Here is a 21,925-nt window from a genome sequence, read left to right on the forward strand (position 1 = left end):
ACTCACCAATACTTGTCACATTGTTCCCCGAAGCCAGTGTCATCTAAGGAAAAATATGAAAATAACAAACAAGCCATATACTCCCTGATCCGCAGAAATCCACGCGTGTCCCACGCCGATCTCCCGTGGAGAGCAGCAGCATCAGCTGATGCGACCGCTCTCTAGGGGCTCAAGGAATCCAGTGTCGGGAGATAGGTATCCTTCTGCACTGTATTCCTCTGCCACTGTAAAAAAATTGTCCTTAGTCTCACTTTTGGCATTGCTGTGTGAAAAAGTTCCCACGCAGCATTTGCCATAAAGTGAGACCAGGGACTATTTTTTTACAGTGGCGGAGGAATACAGTGCGGAAGGATACCTACCTTCCAACACTGGATTCCTGAGCCCCGTAGAGAGTGGTCGCATCAGCTGATGCTGCTGCTCTCCACAGAAGATTGGCATGGGACACTCACTCGTGGATTTCTGTGGATCAGGGAGTATTTGGTGGTTTGTTGTTTTCATATTTTTCCTTAGATGACACTGGCTTCGGGGATCAAAGTGACAAGTAATGGTGAGTATGTACTCTGTGTTATATGTACTGTATGTCTATATGTATGTATTGTATGAATGTATTGTATGTAGTATGTATGTTGTATGTCTGTAGCATGCTGTATGTATGTAGTATATATGTATGTTGTATGAATGTAGTATATATGTAGCATGTATATAGTATGTATGTATGTACTATGTATGTATGTAGTATGTATGTTGTATGAATGTAGTATATATGTAGTATGTATGTAGTATGTATGTATTATGTATGTAGTATGTATGTAGTATGTATATATGTAGTATGTATGTAGTATGTATATAGTATGTATATATGTAGTATGTATGTAGTATGTATGTAGTATATATGTAGTATGTATGCAGTATGTATGTAGTATGTATATATGTAGTATGTATGTAGTATGTATGTGGTATGTATATATATAGTATGTATGTAGTATGTATGAGGTATGTATATATGTAGTATGTATGTAGTATGTATATATGTAGTATGTATGTAGTATGTATATATGTAGTATGTATGTAGTATGTATATATGTAGTATGTAGTATGTATGTATGTATGTAGTATGTATGTAGTATGTATATATGTAGTAATGTAGTATGTATGTAGTATGTTTTTTTTGTTTTTTTTTTACATTCAACACATTAGCCGGATGATGGGACTACTACTGTCCCATCATTGGCTAATGTGTCAATCACCATCATGGTAGCAGGCATCGCCCGATGGGACTTGTAGTCCCATCGGACGATGCCTGCACAGACCCCTGCAGCCTGCACAGACCCCCGGACAGTCGGCACAGCCCCCCAGCAGGCCGATACAGACCCCCGGCAGTCCGCACAGACCCCCGGGCAGTCGGCACAGACCCCCGGCAGGCCGGCACAGATCCCCGGAAGGTCCGTACACACCCCCGAGAGGCTGTACAAGGACAGAAAAGGGTTTTTCTTATTCCAATACCGCAAGTCCCATAGACTTGAATGGGACTTCCGGTATCGGAATCGGCGATACCCGATACTTTTTTAGATCGGCCGATCCATTCCGATACGATATTTTTCAGTATTGGCTGGTATCGCTCAACACTATTTGTGATGCCACCTGTGGTGTTCGGCAAGTGAGATGTTAAGCCGATGCTGCATGCAGATCCTCTGGGGCTGGTGGTGTGTTGCAGCCAAGATGGTGAAGCTCCCCATAAGTGGAGCTGTAGTCCCAGGGCAGTGTAGATGTATGGGAAAAGGAGAGGCGCAGGCAGTGTAGAAGCGGGTACCCAGATGTAGCGGTACAGGGTGTGTTGGCACAGGAATAAATGGAGGACACCAGGGCTTGTAGTTCCAAAGCTTTACTCAGTCTGTAGTACACACAGATGCCTGCCTCCGTGCTGTGTCCTCCGGGTCAGGGACTTAGTCAACCTCCAGGTCAGATGGAATGCTCCCTTCCAACACTCCGCCAACATGTGCCTTTCTGAACGTCTCCTCTTATAGCGCCTTTGGTGTGAAGACCTCCTAGTACTGAGTTACACTGGAGTTCCACCTGACAGATGTTCACAAGAACTATACTTGTACGCAGACAGCTGTAGCCTGCTTTGGGGACTCCTTACTCCTAAGTCCCAGCTCACTATCCAAGTTGCTGTTGTGCCCCCAAGTCTTAGATGGGAGTATTGCATTTGCAGCCCACTACTCTACCGGTGTCTGCTGTAGGACCCTTAGTATCCATACAACCTCGGGGACTGGGCCCCGGCCTTGCGTTTAGAACTTCTAGGCAGGGTTCTCTTCTAACCCACTTCCTCTGTTCCCTTTTATTCCTACATTCCGTACTAGTCTTTCCTTCCCATGGAAGATCAGGTTTCCGTTCAATGTCTTTCTCTTTCTTTCCTTTCCCGTGCCAGCAGACTCAGGTCACTGAGATCTGCTGCAGCACCTCCTTCCTCCATCCCTCTCCCAGGGATCTTTACTCCTCACTCTCTCCACTCAACTGAACTGAACTCAACTTCTAAACCTTCCCACTCTTTTATGTATCCTAACTCTACCCGCCTCCCAGCACGTTTCGTGTTCCAAGCAGGGAGCCACCAAAGTTGCTCTGCTACACTCCAAGCAGGGGAGCCTCAATGTGGCTTTGCAACACTACTTTGTGATGAAGGGTGCAGGTGTTGGAATGTGGTTAGGAGCTCCCAAATTACCTGGATGGTGGGGTACCACACCTCAGGAGGAGGTGCAGTACCTCTGTGGCAACTAAACCCTCAGGGGCGCCACGCTATCCCTTGTAAAAGGGAAACAATTGGAGCTAAAGCAACATTTTTTAGGTAAAATTAAAATGCATATTTCTTTCCACTTTGCATTAATTCCTGTGTAGCACCTGAAGGATTAAAACATTTCCTGACAGCAGTTTTGAAGTATTTGAAGGATGTGCTTTTTAAATTGGTGTCACTTTTGGGGAATTTCCAACACATTGTCCACTCAAAGTACAAATTTTGGAAATTTGTTGAAAAAATTAGAAATTGTTGCTTAACTTTTAACTTTTCTAACATCCTAACAAAATAAAATGACGCTTGAAAAATGATGCAGATGTAAAGTAGACATATGGGAAATGCTATTTCTTAACTATTTTGTACAGCATGACTAACTGGTTTAAGTACATAAAGATTGAAACTTTGAAAATTGCTAAATCTTCAACATTTTTGACAAACTTTTAAAATTTTCGCAAATAAATGCAAAAAATAGGGACCAAAAGTTACCACTAACATAAAGTACAATGTGTCACGAAAAACGATCTCAGAATTACTCGGATCCATTAAAGTGTCCCAGAGTTACTACCACATTAAGTGACACTCATCAGATTTAAAAAATTTGGCTTGGTCAATAAGGTCAAAATTGGTTTAGTCACTAAGACTATGTGCACACATGTGAAATTCCCACGGAAATTTCCGCAAAAATTCCTGAATTCCATTCCACGGGAAATATGTGAGAAATCCACATTTTTTATTCCCGCGTATTTCATGCAGAAAAACTAGCAATTTGCAAGCGTAATTAGCTTACAGAATGCTAACATTTTCCAAGCGATCTGTAGCATCGCTTGGAAAACTGATTGACAGGTTGGTCACACTCATCAAACATAGTGCTTGACAAGTGTGACTAACTTTTTACTATGAGGCTGCCTATGCGGTATCAATAGTAAAACATCTACTGCTAAAAATAATTAAAAAAATAAAAAATCGTGTTTTTCTCACCTTCCGGCTTCCCGATCATCGCGATGCTCCCGACAAGTCTCGTTCCCAGGGATGCCTTGCGACAATGACCTTTGATGATGTCGCGGTCTCGCGAGACCGCGACGTCATCAAAGGTCATTGGCGCAAGGCATCCCTGGGAACGGGACTTGCCGGGAGCATCGCTGAGGCCTGTTGACTCTGTGCTGAACGCCAGAAAGTGAGAATAACACGATTTTTTATTTTAATTCTTTTTTTTAACAGGGATATGATACTCTCTTCCAGACCGTGGGTACCATCCTCAAATGTTCCGCTTACTTTTTGCGTGGTGGGCATAGCCACATGCAAAGTAAATGGAATAATGCAATCCTATGTGTGCGGATTTTCCCGCGATTCCGCACAAAGAATGAACATGCTGCATATTTTTCCGCAATGCAATTCCGCCATGAAAAAATATGCATTAGCACAGCATGTGCAGAATGCCATAGGATTGCATGGGATGGGTTTTTGTTTGCGTTTTCGCGGCAAAATCGAGCGTTTAAAAATGACGCCAAAACGCAAAAAAAGCTACGTGTGAACTCAGCCTAAGGGTTTAATTATCTTTGATTTTTTTATGATTGTTACAACAAGGGCCTTGGTAGCACCATGAGAGGATTTAGAATCCCTCTTTTACTTTTTTACTTCAGTCTTTTTTGTCCATTGCTATGAAGTCAGGTACAATGCAGATCTGGAAAGTTTTGAGCTCAATAATCAGTCATTCCGTCATATTATAGTAAGACGAAACTCTGCAAAATATACATATACATTGCATTCTCTGAAACATTTTGCATGTTAATAGATTTTTCCTCATTTTATTTCTATTGTGTTTCGGAATAAATCTTTCTATTAAACAAATAATGACATTTTTGTAGCTGGCAGAAATGCTGAGCTGAATAGCCATTATACACGCTATGCTTTTATAACTAACCTACCCCTATCTTTTTTCCTAAAAAAAAATCAAAATTGTTTTTGGTTCACATACAATATTCATGAGCATGAACAACTGCCTTTTTTACTGACTTGACCTTGCAGCTGTTCGAGTGGAAATGAGGTTTTTTTTGCCTTTTTTACGTGAAAATGCCTATATAGCTCTGGTTTCCTGTGAAAGCTAAAAACTCATTTTGGGGAATTGATGAGGACAAATGTGTGTTTATGTCTCAAAGTGGCAAATAAAGTGAAAAGAAGAAAATATGTTATGCTGCACTTTATCACTCTGAGGCTATGTCTTATCTCTTTCTATTTTTAATTGCTGACAGGGTTTTCCAGGTGCTGCAGAGACAGATATATGTCACGTCAACATCGTACCTTGAATTAATCAAGACCTTTAAGAATCTATTAGAACGCAAAAGACTGGAGCTGTTAACTAGCAAGAACAGATATCTTGTTGGGCTTGAAAAACTGGATTTTGCCTCCTCACAAGTGAGTAAAGATGTATTTGCAGCTGTTCTAGGTAATACCCTTCCCACTGTTTCTCCTCCAGACGTATGCATTAGGAATTAAGCTTCCAGAAAGCAAGTTGTGAACATGGATTGAAATTAACAGTAGCCTACGGTTATACAAAAAAGTTTAAGCAGATGGGCCAAATTTCTCCAGTTTTTAATTAGATTATAATGTACTCTCATTAGGAAGCAGAGCAGGCAGACTGACACCGAAATCACCGGCGCAATCTTAACTTCCTCCAATGTAAATGGAGAATAAACTTGTGTGATGGCGTTACTTGTTGTGCGAGCAGCATGAGTCACAGTCACTTGTTTCCATTTTTGGACGCCCTGCAAAATAAAAGTTTTCAAACCATATCCGTTAACACAGTGGATAGAGATGGCAAAGTCCCCAAATACGTCTGTTTGTACTTCACTCATTGGAAGTAAAGCGTTTATTAATTAAGAAAAGCTAACTATTGTCCCAAAGTGAGTGCAGATGTATAGTATGCCAATTTACGCATGCCATAGCCATTTTTTCAGTTAATATACCTGTCACTTTTGTAGTTCTTGCCTCAGTTGTGCGGCTCCTACTGCGCTGACGTGTTAATGGAAATTGTCTCAGCATAAGAAGTAACTGGCACACTTTGCTGTCAAGGTATTTTTAGCATTTATGATCTATCGTATCTCATAGAATGTTATCTAGGAACCGAATCGGGAGAAAAAGTAATCCACTATTTTTGTCACATTAGCAGACTGTGTTACCCATGTAAGTACTGCTGGATAAGAACATGAGAATGCGCTCACGTCATGAATAGTAACATGCCAATTCATCAAGTCATTAATTTTTAAAGAATTGCACTGCACCTCGTGGAGAAATGGTCTCTGAAATTGACTGGGTTTTTCCTGTCAAGGGAAACTGGCCACCTGTCCATCAGCATGGCTGCCAACAATCATATCCAGTACAAATAGCTTTCCTTTTCTGAAAAAGTTTTTCAATTATCATTGAATTTTGAAATGTGTCAATGTCAATTTGCGCTCGGTGGGAATTTTCATCACTATCACAATTATTTCTTTTTAATTCTGCCATTCCAGGAATAGATTTAGCTAATTCGCATCTATCTATCTATCTATCTATCTATCTATCTATCTATCTATCTATCTATCTATCTATCTATCTATCCCTAATAAATGATACAATAACATTTGTTTTTTAAACATTTTCCTTAACAATAAAGCCGTTCTCATGATTACGTTATCTCCTGGGCATCCTCTTCCTGATTAGCAGTTTTTTGCTCTTAATATGCTTCTAACCATCTCAAGCAATAGTTATGATATCTGAATCCTTAAAGGGGTTGCCCACCCAAGCTCTGTCTTGGTCATCCCAGTTAGGGCTCATCCTCATTTGTGATTAAAAAAAAAGCGGTCCGATTTCTGGACTGTAAAAAAGGGTGGAGTGCTACGCGAGTGTCATGCGATTTCTATAGGATTTTTAATCTTTCCATCCGTTTTCTATCCGTTTTGCATCCGTTTGCAATCCTTTTTTTTTTTTCGCAGCAACTATTTTTCTACAGTCATTTACAGGACCATTTACAGTGTTCTACACCACAGAATGTTAATGTATCCATTTAAAATGTTTGGAAAATGGATAGTCCGCTTTTTTAATCACACCCATTGACTTGCATTGGCGAAAATCGCAGCAAATCGCAGCATGCTGCGATTTTTTTTCTCAGTCCGATTTTGGATGGGAAAAAAATCACAAGGGAGATGTCACCCATTGACTAACATTGGTCAGAGTGCAATCCGATTTTAAATTGGATTGCAGATGTCCGATTTTATCGCCAGTGAGTATGAGCCCTTACACATAACTTTCAATGTCTATTGACATTTCAGACAATGGAAGTTGCCAGCAGTAAGCCTGATGCAATTTTTTCGCAATTAGATTGACCTACCAGCAACAATATATCTAATTTCACAGTTTAGAACAAAATCAGTCCAGTAAAGAGTGAGAAAATTTGCTTATACAATATTTTGCCATCTGGTCTTTAACCCCTTCCCAACATGCACCGTACATTTACTACTCTGCAGGAGCTGAATTTCTGCAAACAGCAGTATATGTACAGTGGCACAATTGCGCGGGCTCACGCTCAGCTCCGCGATGATCAGGTACTGGTGTAAGCTCTGTGTGAGAGCTAACACCCTGTAGCAAAGCCCACAATTGGTACTAGCACTGATCGCGGGCATTTAAACCCTCTGATGCTGCTATCAGTAGTGACAGAAACATCAGGGAGAATAGTGCAGGGAATAAATTATTTGCGCGCTTCCATCAGGACAACACGATGCGCAGACTGGCGATCTGATGCTATACAGTGATGTCCAAGGATGGGACAATGTAAAAAAGTAAGAAAAAAGTAAAAATTAAAAAGTGTAAAAATATTTGAAAAAAATCCCCAAATAAAGAAAAAAAAGAAACAAATATTTTTCAAATAAATAAATTTATTGATGTAAGTAAAAAAATAAACAGGTACACATATTTGGTATTGCCGTGTCCATAGCGACCTGCTCTATATAACTCTCTCAATAGTTAACCCCTTCAGTGAACACCGTAAAAAAATAAATAAAAATCGAGGCAACAAACTATGCTTTATCATTATACCGCCGAACAAAAAGTGCAATAAAACACAATCAAAAAGATGGATGTAAATAAAAATGGTACCGCTCAAAATGTCATTTTATCCCGTATCAGCATGCCCATGAGAAATTGCACAACAAATTGTATCATCCATTTTCTACTGTTACCTTTTGCGAAAGTAAAAAAAAGTAGATCTAAAGGAAAATTTTTGTGAAAGAACTGTATATACTTGTGTATAAGCCGAGATTTTGAGCACATTTTTGTGCTGAAAATGCCTCTCTTGGCTTACACACGAGTCACTGCTGATGGGGGAGGGAGGATGGAGGAGCAGAAGACATCATAATCACCCTTCTAGCATCATCGCTGCATATCAGTCGCTCCCTGCATCTCTCCGACATATCTCTTTATGTCTTCCTTCCAGTGCTGAGCTGTCACGTGGTACTGCTCATTAAAGCAATGAATATGCATGCGTCTCCACTCCCACAGGCGTGGAGCCCATATTCATTACTTTAATGAGTGGTACCATGTGACCGCTCAGCACTGGAAGGAAAACAGGAAGAGAGATGCCAGCACCTGTCCCGGACTGAGATGTAGCAGTGCCAGGAGGGTGAGTAGTAATGGGGGAGGGTGAGCCATGCAGTATTCACCTGTCCCTGTTCCACCACCAGGTTGTGTCTTCTGGGTCCTCTGGCTATGATGTTCAGGTCAAAAGGGCGCAATGACATGTTTATTGTGTGCCCTCTGCCTGAACAGTCACTGCAGAGACCTGGAAGACACAGCGGCGCACGGCGGTGGAACGGGGACAGGTGAATATCGCAAGTGCCGGTGCCCTGAGCCAGTGGTAACACCAGCACCTGGCCCCCTGCAACGAGAGGTATGTCATTTTTTTTAATCGCAGCAGCAGCATATGGGGCATATTTTAATATGGAGCATCTTATGGTGCCATCATTAACCTTTCTGCAGCATTATATGGGGCATATTTTAATATGGAGCATCTTATGGGGCCATTACTAACCTTTGTTCAGCTTTATATGGGGCATATTTTTGCATGGAGCATCATATGGGGCCCATCATGAACTTTATGGAGCATTATATGTGGCATCTTTTGTATGGAATGGAGCTTTTTATGGGGAATTCATGAACTGTATGGAGCATTATATGGGGCTCCTGATTCAATATGGATATTCAAAAGCATTTAACCTACTGATGTCTCAATTCATTTTACTTTCATTGGTATCTATTTTTATTTTTGAAATTTACAAGTAACTGTTGAATTTCCCACCCTAGGCTTACATAAGTTTTCCCAGTTTTTTGTGGCAAAATTAGGGGCCTCGGCTTATACTTGGATCAGCTTATACTCGAGTATGTACAGTAAATGTTTATTTTTTCCTTCCACATTCGAAAAATTCCTATGAAGCACCTGAAGAGTTAATAAACTTATTAAATGTGGTTTTGAGCACCTTGAGGAGGTGCGGTTTTTAGAATGTTGTCACTTTTGGGTATTTTCTGTCATATAGGCCCCTCAAAGTCACTTCAAATGTCAGGTGGTCCCTGAAAAAATGGTTTTGCAAATATTGCTGCAAAAATGAGAAATCGCTGGTCAACTTTTTAGCCTTATAGCTTAAAAAAATAATGTTTCAAAAATTGTGCTGATGTGAAGTAGACATGTGGCAAATGTTATTTATTAGCTATTTTGTGTGATATGACTCTGATTTAAGGCATAAAAACAAAAAGTTTGAAAATCGTGAAATTTTCAAAATTTTCTCCAAATTTCCATTTTTTTCACAAATAAATGCAAGTCATATAAAAAAATATTTACCACTATCATGAAGAACAATATGTCACAATAAAAGATTCTCTTAATCAGTGGGATCCATTAAAGCATTCCAGAGTTATGACCTCATAAATTGACAGTGGTCAGAATTGTAAAAATTGGCCTGGTCAGGAAGGCAAAAACAGGCTTCGGGGTGAAGGTGATAAGGGTACATTTCCACATACCTTAATTTCTGTGCTTTGGATGGATCAGAAACCCCACTCCGCCCAAGGCCAGCCCCCTTCTATACGTGCAGTGATTCCGGATGTGCTCATTGAACACATCTGGATTCGCCGCAGCGTATCTGTAGAGTAGGCTGTTTACCTTGCGGAGACTGAGTGTCTCCGCAAGGTAAACAGACATGCTGTGGTCTAAAAAGATGTGCTGCATGTCCGGTTTAGCGGGTGTGTAACCCGCGTATTTGGACGCATAGTGGAGATGGGATTTCATAAAATCCCCTCCACTATGCTGGAACATTTGGCCACTGCGGATTAAATGCTGCAGCAGGACACAGTCTTCAATCCCCAGCAAATACTGAATGTTTCCGCTACGTGGAAACATACCCTTAGGGATGAAGCCATATTCAAGGTATTTTAATTAATTGAGTTCTGCTGGTCATAAATGTTCAGTCACTCTCCCACCAGCCATTGTTTTAAATAGTGATATACTGTTCATTGCAGAACAGATAATAAAAATTGCAGGCATGTCAAAATCACTGTTTGCTATGGAGAATACTGGCTGAAGGTGAAAGTGACTGAGCATGAGTTTTCACCAAACCAAGGTCATAATATGGATGTTCAGTACACTATAACACTGTTCCCCAACTCTGATCCTCAAGAGCCATAAACAGATCATGTTTTCAGGATTTCCTTAGTATTGCCCAAGTGATAATTGCAATACCTGGACAGGCAATAATTCCTTCACCTGTGCATTGCTAAGGAAATCCTGAAAACGTGACCTTTTGGTCAGTCTTGAGGACTGGATTTTTTTGGAACACTGAACTTTGAACACTAGGCTGTGCCGAACTTTCAAACTAAATGTCATTTGAAGAGTTTGACAAAGGGAAAATGCTCCCTTAATCACCCCATTGAATTGGTAGGTACAATCCTGCAGGGTGGCGTAGGGTTGCTATGGAAGTTAGAGGAAATTAGAGGACTAAGAATGACTTCCTAGTTAAGTAGTTTAATTTGAAAACAAAACAAACATCCCCCCAAAAAAGACATAGCTTTGTCCATAACTACTAGTACTGTAAAAAGGTTTCATTAATCGTTCTGCACTGTAAAAGCTGTAAAAAAGTGCAAAAATCCAATCCCATTGAATTGGTAGGTACAATCCTGCAGGGTGGCGTAGGGTTGCTATGGAAGTTAGAGGAAATTAGAGGACTAAGAATGACTTCCTAGTTAAGTAGTTTAATTTGAAAACAAAACAAACATCCCCCCAAAAAAGACATAGCTTTGTCCATAACTACTAGTACTGTAAAAAGGTTTCATTAATCGTTCTGCACTGTAAAAGCTGTAAAAAAGTGCAAAAATCCAATCCCAGAATTGATGCTTATTTTCATCCCACCCACCTCACAAAAACATTAAATAAAAAGTGATCGAAAAGTAGCAAAAAAGTCGCACTGACCCAAAGAATAAAGTCGTCTAATAATCAATACACTATGGTGAACAGCAGAAGAGTAAAAGTCAAAAAAATTCTTGAACTGCTGTTTATTTGTTGTTTCTGCCTCCCTAAAAATTGGAATAAGACACAGTTCAAATTAATACTTTCCTCTTCACTGAATGTTTAACTACAAATAAGAAGGGAAATATCTGAAGGGATGTCACAGTGTAGAGGGATCATTCTTATTCCCATTTGTACATGGAAACATGACAAACAATGGACTGAAACTGGAAGGGAGAAGATACAGATTAGATATTCAAAAAATGTTTTTGAAAGTGAGGGTGATCAATGAGTGGAACAGGCTGCCATGAGAGGTGGTGAGTTCACCTTCAATGGAAGTCTTCAAACAGAGGCTAGACAGACATCTGTCTGGGATGGTTTAGTTAATCCTACATTGAGCAGGGGGTTGGACATGATGACCCAGGAGGTCCCTTCCAATGCTAGTACTCTATGATTCTATGATTCTAACCACTCACTAGAATGAAGCAGATGGAGTCACCTTTGAATCAGGCCTCTTCTCTGGCATTGTCCCATCTTTTCAGTTGTCTTTTTAGCACACAAAAGTGTGATTGACCGCAAATGTGAGCTAAAAAGATGGATACCGCTGTTCATTGTAGTGAGTGGTTCTGTCAGTGCTTTCACCTGAATTTTTGGGAGATTTAGTGAAATTGAAAAGGGAAGAGCACTGTTTGGCTTTTAGAACACATTTTGCTTTAATAGATTGTGGGTTCCATTAGCAGAGCCTCTGAGGTGCCGGAACATTAAAAACTCCACATATTGGAAAGCTCACTGCTTATTGAATTCACATAGGGGAATAGTAAGTATTTTTAATCCACAGGTGCCTCACAGAATTTTATAACATTGGGAAGCTGAAATATAACATTTTAGTGGTAAAATGTAATTTTTTTCATTAGGTGCAAATTTTTCATATTCACAAAGGTAATAGGTGATGCTCTATATGATGGTGCAAACCACTGTTTGGCCAAACGGCAGATCGTAGTAGGATGGAGTGCTATTTGATTTTTGGTGCACAGATTTACTAGATTAGTTTGAGACATTTGAAGAGCCACTGAGGTGCCAGAACAGCAGAAAATTCACAAAAGTGACCCCATTTTAGAAATTGTACATCTCAATGAATTCATCTATGGCTATAGTAACAATTTTGGCCCTACAGGTTTTTTCACTCTACAATATCCACTCCAAGATTTTTTCTGAAAAGTTGCCAGTTTATGTCCCATACTTTATGCTTATGCTTCTGAAGACACGCATCTCATACATTGTAAGTGGGCTCTCTCCACTACAGCAATGTGAACATGTGGTCATTTTGTAACATTTGGGAGAAATTTTGTAATATATTTTAGGGTCCATTTTTCCTATTATTCCTGATGAAAATTAAAAATTTCCAGCTAAAGCAATGAAAGGGGAAAGAGTTAGAAAGACCTAAAGGTTAAGGTTCAGTATTTTCGCAAGCAGCAAATATAGTGAAATCTATTATCTTTTTAACCAGAATGTATTCAGATGACAGACCATTAATCAGATAGAGACAGTGTGATATCTTACTGCAATATTTGTTCTCAGACCTCTTCCATGTCTTTATGTTTTTTGGCTCATCAGATAACAATCATGCAACAAGAGTTGACAGAGCTAAAGCCTATGCTGATTGAACGAAGTGGGGAGACGGAGGAGCTGGTAAATATTATTGCAGATGAGACTTTGGAGGTGGAAGCGGTTAAAAGTTTAGTAGAAGCAGATGAGGCAACAGCTAACAAGGCGGCTTTGGAAGCCAAAGCCATTAAGGTATGTTGACTTAACATATGCAGGCTTCACAGGGGAGAGAATTGTAAATTAGATTTAATATTGATCAGGCAATACACAATCAGGAAAATTGGACACACATGTCTTTGTAAAAACGGTGGCAGTGAGTTGAGCATTAAAATTAGAGCTGAATATGAGATAGACAGAGGCTTGCCTGCTGCTGACATGATGGAGGCTATTGATCAAAAGCACAGCACACTGCTGCAAGTTTGCTCATTATGGTCCCTGTTGAGTTATAGGATTTATCATTTTGTTTACTAAGAATATTAAGCTCCACTTCAGGAATGGTATGCAAATATATTATACATGGGTATACTGAAGAGCTCTGTATGCAGATATACACTGGATAATGGACGCAATTCTATAATGGCTTTTTATTAAGAGATTAGAATGGCGCTGTCACCATTAGAAACTGCTGCTATAGAATTCAGGCTTGATAAGATCATAGGGACGTGATGTGCAGACATTGCATTTTTCAGTGAAATGTTCACCTTGCATGAGGTATATGCTTATTTAAAATCTTACAGGGACACTGGGTTATGCTAAGCAATAAAAAGAGACTGTGTAATGAAGAGATCCGCTCAAAAGGTTGGTAAAGAAAGAAAATCAAGCGAAGTAGAAAATTCCCCATCAGGAGTTGATAAAAACACACATTTCACACATTAACAATACTATAACAAGTTATTATATCTATTAATTAAGACAGACACTATTTTCTTAATGAACAGTAGTATTTGCAGCAGCCTCGCTTCTGGCAAAAGTGACACTGTTTTTCTTATCGGATGTTAATTACCATCAAAGGTGCAAACATAGCTTTTTAAGCTAGATTGTAATGCTGTTTTTAGTGTTGAATGCATTTTAATGACATAGTTAAATAAAAATCAATCAAAGCCTCATCCTTGGAGTTGAAGTTGTCATCATCAACAACAGCACAATACCAGCCAACTCTAACTGAAGGTCACTGGTGACTTTTTATTTCTTGTTACCCATAGAATGTTTACTGTAATACAATCTATACTTTTTAAAACATTAAAGAGGATATTCGGGACTTGAGAAAAAAAAAGCATGTAGTTGCTAACAGAGGCATGTACCTATCTGTTGGACCCGGCACCGGTCATTGACGCTCCTGCCAGAGATTCAGCTGCTCCCTGTCAACAGAGCAGCCATTTCTCTTCCTGTTGACAGGCCGGGACTACTAACATCATGCTGATTGACAGCCATCTTCCCCCAATTAGGCAGCAGAATACAGCTGCCAATCAGTATGCTCAGATTCAGATCTCATCCCAAGATCTCAGGAGATGAGATCTCGGGACAAGATCGCGTTGCCAAGATTTGAATCTGAGCATGTGCCGCCCCTGGCTCAATGGCCATGTTCCCGCAGGCCACCGCAACATGGCAGCAACGGATGTGCAAAGGGGACTCCAGGCTTTGATGAAATGCCGGCGGAGCCCCCATGGAGCAAAAAGAGTTGCTGCCACTGCACCAGAGCACACCCCCTGTATCGGAGCACAGCCACTGCACCGGAGCACAGCCCCTGCCCTGGAGCACAGCCCCTCTGCCCCAGCACAGCCCCCCTGTCCCAGAACAGCCCCTGCACCGGAGCACAGCCCCCCTGCCCCAGCATAGAGCCCCAGCACAGCCCCTGTGCCCCAGCACAGAGCCCCAGCACAGCTCCCCTGTCCCAGCACAGAGCCCCAGTACAGCCCCCCTGCCCCAGCACAGAGCCTCTTCCCCAGCACAGCCACCCTGCCCCAGCACAGAGCCACCACACCAGCTTGGGATGGGATTTCCCGGAGGCCACCGCACCAGTCTAGACCACCGAGCGACCCCTGTGACCACTCCTCCACCTGTGCCAATCCCTTCCTTTGTAAGCTGAATTTGGACTGTAAGACGGACCACCATTTGATGCATAATTTTTTTCCCTATTCTCCTTCTGAAAATGTGGGGTGCATCTTATGGTCAGGTGCATCTTATAGTCCGAAAAATACGGTATACGGTTTCAGCTTAGCTTTTTAAGGCCTTCTACCCCTAAAATGCAAATTATATATGTGCAAGTTAAGGACAAGCTGTATATTTATTTGAAGGTGCACATACTGTATAAATTTCACTTCTGGAGCTTTCAAGAACTTTACATATTTTACACAAAAAGGTTATCATTTTTCTAGAGTTCCACAACCTCTAGCAACCCAAAATAGTACCATGTGCTCATAAATTCTTTGAATTTAATCAAATAAATAAATAAAGATACATTTTAGGTTTCTAAAAACTTCAAACTTTGTGACTCAAGGTCAAAATCATATTTATCATTCATACTGTGGAGAATAGAATTTTAATAGATTTTTATAGTGTTTAATGTTTAATAAATCATTGTGCAATAACTGTCTACAGGCCATTGATTACTTAGCTATTTGTGCTACAGAATTCCACCTGCTTTCAGGAAGTAACCAATAGTGGTTTTTCCTAGCTATATTAATTATTGGATTCAGAACACATGACACATGCACAAAAACTGAACGGGTCAATAAGGCCCTGTTCACACCACCCAAGAACTAAGACACAGAAACAGAACACAGTATGACAAACGTGCATAAATACTCTGTTGTAAAATATATGTAACTGTAAGTAGCAAGTGCTAGTAAAAGATGTTAACAAAACCAGGGTATTTTGTTGATACGTTTTTTGCAAAACAATGTACGCTAAGCCACTCCGCCGCGTCAAGGCATACCCTTCTCGGAGCAGTCCTATCTAATATATTTAAAAACCTGAACATGCGAATAATACCTTCATGAGCAGGGTTCAGAAAGGTGCTGCCCGGTATGGGCTCGCTGGGCAAAATGGCTTTTTATGCATGTCCCAAAAGAGAGAGGCGGGGATCTCCCAAAGCTTGCATAAGCAAGAAATCAATAGATTCAGAACACATGACACATGCACAAAAACTGAACGGGTCAATAAGACCCTGTTCACACCACCCAAGAACTAAGACACAGAAACAGAACACAGTATGACAAACGTGCATAAATACTCTGTTGTAAAATATATGTAACTGTAAGTAGCAAGTGCTAGTAAAAGATGTTAACAAAACCAGGGTATTTTGTTGATACATTTTTCTGTGTCTATATTAATTATTGGGCCTAATATAATTTATTCCTCTTCTACTTATTTTATCAGTTATATCTAGTAGTCATTTATTGATATTTTTAAAAAAATAAAGTGCAAGGTGCTCAAGTAACATTAAACACAACAAAGAAGAACGCATAAATGAAAACAGCTAGTATTGCCCATCGTTACTGAGTATCCCAATTATCAGGCATATTTTTTGGGTATTTTAAATCGGTCCAAAACAACCAACCTTTTCAAAAGACATAAGAATTTCTCAAAATAGTCTCTAGACTTATCATATCATAGCGTTGGCCGTTTTTATTGGAAACCGGTGTCATGCCATCGGTATGTTCCCAAATATGGCATACCCGTTTCCCTCTCCTCATCTGGAGTACTGTATACTACAGGGTACAATACTGCTATACAACATAAAACAGAACCACATAACCTCAGTTATTACGTTCGCTGCAGGTTCTGTGACACATACATAGTATATCAGATAGAAATGTATCAGGTGTCCTGTAAAAGATATAATCTCGCATACCCTTCTTATATATCAGCAACAAATCTGAATCCACCAAGTATGCATAAATATCTTAGATAGACCGTCTCTTATATGGTGAGACCAATATCTAGACACCAAAGTATTATATACAACACGGAACAATCTCACCCAATTAGCAGGGGCATTTTTTGATTGATTGCCATCTCCGTGACTAGTAGGCGCGACACCCCTTTTCTCCCGACGCGTTTCGTCCTATCTCATCAGGGGAGTCTAGTGGGGTTCATCTGAATGGTGTATCACGCATGGCCATTCTATACTTCATCCGGCATTATGTGTACATACACTCATGCATGCCTCCTTTTAAGTGTTGGCGCCGTGGCGTCTCAGGAAGCCGTCACTTCCGGTCCCTGATCCACCTCACATCCTGTGTTCGGGTTGCGCGCGTCACCAGCGTGCTCGCCCAACAGAGCGCGTCACACGCTGAGAGCGCGCACCACCAACTGGGCATGCGCACACAGCGCTGCCACCTCCAAAGGGAAAATGATATATATACTTTATATTAACATATTGGTGTCATTTAATTGCGGCATCATACAGCCCCTGTTGCACTATATATGCGCCTATCATTACCATCCATACAGCAGCAAAATATCATCTCATGCTAATTGTGGGAGCCCCTCTAGAGTTTTAATTCTTGGAGATATTTATCATATTTTGAAGTATCCCCTACTACAATCATGTGCAGGAATTCATATATACGGGATTAGTTCCATATTAAATCAGGGGTTTTAGTTAATACAACTGCAGAATCAACAAACTCCTTCAGAAATATGTCAGTTCTAGAAAAATAGGTAGTTATGAAAATTATTGCTATGACAGTACCGACTTTCTTTGACCAGATGGGCCTTATAACACCGAAAAAGTGAAAGAGGTGCCACTACATTCTCCCTATAACAGTTCCTAGACTACCTCTCCCTACCTACCGCGGAGATTGGCACCCTAAGACCTGCGCAGTCAAGTGAACCTGATTTTGCAGCTAAAGAGCTGAGTCTGCAAAATAGCCTTGAAAGATTTCAATATCATTTGAAAGAACGGAAACATAAAATCTATAATAGAGACCTTCTGGAATTCAGAGAAAATAAAGCATATTCAGTATCCATTGGTCGTAACTTTAAAATACCAGAAACAGACATCTCCTCCTCTGAAGCGGAGGTGTCAGATACTGAGACAAAGTCTAGGTATCAGAGGGGAAGAGGTAGAGGTAGAGGAAACAGGGGTGGTAACAGAGGGAGTAGTAGAAGGTCCCCGCAGGGAGATTTTTTAGACCTCAGCTACCCCCTAAGAAATCGACAGAACACCCACAACGCCCCTTAGAACCTCAAGTAGTTAATCTCTCTACACGACCATTAACGGAAATTGAAATGTGCGTTCTAAGTAAAGGGTTATCCTTTGTTCCCACAACTGATTATGACTGCTTTGAGACAATTAAAGATCTGCACCTATTCGCACGAAAACTGAAATGGCGAAAGCATTTTATAAGAGAGGACAAAAAGACATCGACAGAACTTGGCATTGATGACGGGTTATTGGCGGACGTACGCTTCTTGTATCATTTGGGAGATGTGAACCCCAATGATAGAGGAGTGGGTCCATTTACAAAATTAAAGAACAAGAGTACAAAAATGCCACCCCCAACGGGAGATTTAAGCTCGATAGATGTCTTTGTCAATCTTGTGTCGAATGATTTAATGAATTTGTCAAGTACCTTTAAGGCTAACTTTCACAATTTTACAAATAAGGAAATGGGTAGTTTGAAGATTTTGGAGCAGGACAAAAGCATCATAATTAAACCTTCAGATAAGGGAGGAAATGTAGTGGTGATGGACATAATGCAATATAAGTCCATGTTTATGGCAATATTGAATGACGGTGAAAACTATGAAGTGGTCCAGAGTAATCCCACTAATAAGATTGTTCATAATCTAACAAACTTGATTAATGAAGGCTTTGATGCTGGTGTAATTGATGTGAATGAGAGAGATTTTCTCATTCCAGTGCACCCTGTTATGGCTACGTTTTACTGCCTTCCGAAAATTCACAAAGGCATGAATCCCCTTAAGGGGAGACGGATTGTAGCAGGTATTAACAGTATTACACAAAATTTGGGTCTATATCTCGATCAGATACTCAGACCATTTGTCCTGTCTCTAAATTCATATGTGCGTGACACTACCGACTTTCTTGGGAAACTAGATGGTGTATGTTTAGATGCTGATATGATTATGGGAAGTATAGATGTGGAAGCATTATACTCCTCAATCCCTCATGATGCTGGTCTTAAAGCAGTTGATAGTTATTTACATACAAGAGGTTGTCAATACCATAGACATAATGAGTTTGTCATGAAAGCTTTGGAATTTTGCCTAAACAACAATATCTTCTTGTTTGATAACAAGGTCTTCCACCAGCTCAGGGGTACTGCGATGGGGAGCCCCTGTGCCCCTACGTATGCAAATTTGCTCCTGGGCTGGTGGGAGGAGAATATAGTGTTCAATGATACATTCATTGAATTCAGCGAGAAGATAGTGATGTGGGTACGTTACATAGACGACGTGTTCGTCATATGGAAAGGTACAGAGGTTGACTTTGGTCAGTTTGTTGGGGGACTAAATGACAATGAGATTGGTTTGCATTTTACCTATGAGGTTAATAAATGCAGTCTGACATTCCTAGACATCCTAGTCCAAAAGAACGAGAATGGTGAGCTCATGACAAAAAACTACCGTAAACCTACGGCTACAAATTCCCTCTTAAGATGGGAAAGTGGGCATCCCATCTCCCTTAAGAGAGGCATTCCGAAGGGACAATATCTTAGAATCCGTCAGAATTGCTCAAATACAGCCAATTATAAGGAACAGGCTGATGATTTAAGGCAAAGGTTTTTGGATAGAGGCTATCCTAAGAATGTGCTAACGGAAGCCTACCAAAACTCTCTGACAAAAAACAGAAGAGATCTATTGAGCCATGCACCTCCGAAACGGGAGGATAATATCTCTAGGTTCATAACGAAGTTTTCTAATGGGGCTAAAGAGATACGTAAAATCTTAGAACGACACTGGGCAGTGTTGTGTATGGACTTGGATGTCAGGGATACAGTGGGCCCTACCCCTCAGGTCACCTTTCGTCGAGGTAGGTCACTGAGGGATAGATTGGTCCACAGTCATTTTCAGAATCCGTGCAACCAGACATGGTTGGGGTCACCTCCACTGGGATGTCATAGATGTGGGAAATGCAAAGCTTGTGCTTCTATATCCCCGGGTAAAACCTTTAAAAGTAATAACACTGGAAAGGTGTACTCTATCAGACAGTTTATTAATTGCCAAAGCACAGGAGTAGTGTATAAGGCAACATGTGAATGCGGCCTGGAATACGTAGGAAAGACCAGGAGAGAGTTTCGGAGGAGAGTAGGAGAACACATACGTGACATCAGTAATAAAAGAGATACGTCCATTGCTAACCACATAAATGGATACCACCAGGGTAACTCCAAGGCTATTACATTTATGGGTATTGACAAAATAAGACCACCTACACGTGGAGGCAATTGGGACCAGATGATCCTTCAAAAAGGAACAAAATGGATCTTCTGGTTACAAACTACATATCCAAAGGGTCTTAATGATCAACTATCCTTTGTATCTTTCATCTAGCAAAGGGATTAATAGGGTCAGCAGTGAGGGAAAGCCGACGTTGAGTGGGGACGCCATCTGCGCAGGTCTTAGGGTGCCAATCTCCGCGGTAGGTAGGGAGAGGTAGTCTAGGAACTGTTATAGGGAGAATGTAGTGGCACCCCTTTCACTTTTTCGGTGTTATAAGGCCCATCTGGTCAAAGAAAGTCGGTACTGTCATAGCAATAATTTTCATAACTACCTATTTTTCTAGAACTGACATATTTCTGAAGGAGTTTGTTGATTCTGCAGTTGTATTAACTAAAACCCCTGATTTAATATGGAACTAATCCCGTATATATGAATTCCTGCACATGATTGTAGTAGGGGATACTTCAAAATATGATAAATATCTCCAAGAATTAAAACTCTAGAGGGGCTCCCACAATTAGCATGAGATGATATTTTGCTGTTGTATGGATGGTAATGATAGGCGCATATATAGTGCAACAGGGGCTGTATGATGCCGCAATTAAATGACGCCAATATGTTAATATAAAGTATATATATCATTTTCCCTTTGGAGGTGGCAGTGCTGTGTGCGCATGCCCAGTTGGTGGTGCGCGCTCTCAGCGTGTGACGCGCTCTGTTGGGCGAGCACGCTGGTGACGCGCGCGACCCGAACACAGGATGTGAGGTGGATCAGGGACCGGAAGTGACGGCTTCCCGAGACGCCACGGCGCCAACACTTAAAAGGAGGCATGCATGAGTGTATGTACACATAATGTTGGATGAAGTATAGAACGGCCATGCGTGATACACCATTCAGATGAACCCCACTGGACTCCCCTGATGAGATAGGACGAAACGCGTCGGGAGAAAAGGGGTGTCGCGCCTACTAGTCACGGAGATGGCAATCAATCAAAAAATGCCCCTGCTAATTGGGTGAGATTGTTCCGTGTTGTATATAATACTTTGGTGTCTAGATATTGGTCTCACCATATAAGACACGGTCTATCTAAGATATTTATGCATACTTGGTGGATTCAGATTTGTTGCTGATATATAAGAAGGGTATGCGAGATTATATCTTTTACAGGACACCTGATACATTTCTATCTGATATACTATGTATGTGTCACAGAACCTGCAGCGAACGTAATAACTGAGGTTATGTGGTTCTGTTTTATGTTGTATAGCAGTATTGTACCCTGTAGTATACAGTACTCCAGATGAGGAGAGGGAAACGGGTATGCCATATTTGGGAACATACCGATGGCATGACACCGGTTTCCAATAAAAACGGCCAACGCTATGATATGATAAGTCTAGAGACTATTTTGAGAAATTCTTATGTCTTTTGAAAAGGTTGGTTGTTTTGGACCGATTTAAAATACCCAAAAAATATGCCTGATAATTGGGATACTCAGTAACGATGGGCAATACTAGCTGTTTTCATTTATGCGTTCTTCTTTGTTGTGTTTAATGTTACTTGAGCACCTTGCACTTTATTTTTTTAAAAATATCAATAA

The 21,925-nt window shown here is 40.7% G+C and overlaps 1 protein-coding gene across 1 annotated transcript in view; it reads left to right on the top strand.

Annotated features, from left to right (window-relative positions):
- Positions 1-21,925, top strand: part of LOC141060642 (dynein axonemal heavy chain 3-like) — a 2,648,786-nt gene that overhangs the window by 1,956,326 nt on the left and 670,535 nt on the right. The window contains exons 58-59 of the mRNA XM_073556958.1: positions 5,038-5,200; positions 12,921-13,103. Of these exons, the coding sequence (XP_073413059.1) occupies positions 5,038-5,200; positions 12,921-13,103 (346 nt within the window). The remainder of the gene's footprint in view (positions 1-5,037; positions 5,201-12,920; positions 13,104-21,925) is intronic.

The sequence above is a fragment of the Dendrobates tinctorius genome, unplaced genomic scaffold (assembly GCF_039654945.1).
Source record: "Dendrobates tinctorius isolate UK_male_01 unplaced genomic scaffold, ASM3965494v1 ptg000241l, whole genome shotgun sequence".
Taxonomy (NCBI): Eukaryota; Metazoa; Chordata; class Amphibia; order Anura; family Dendrobatidae; genus Dendrobates; species Dendrobates tinctorius.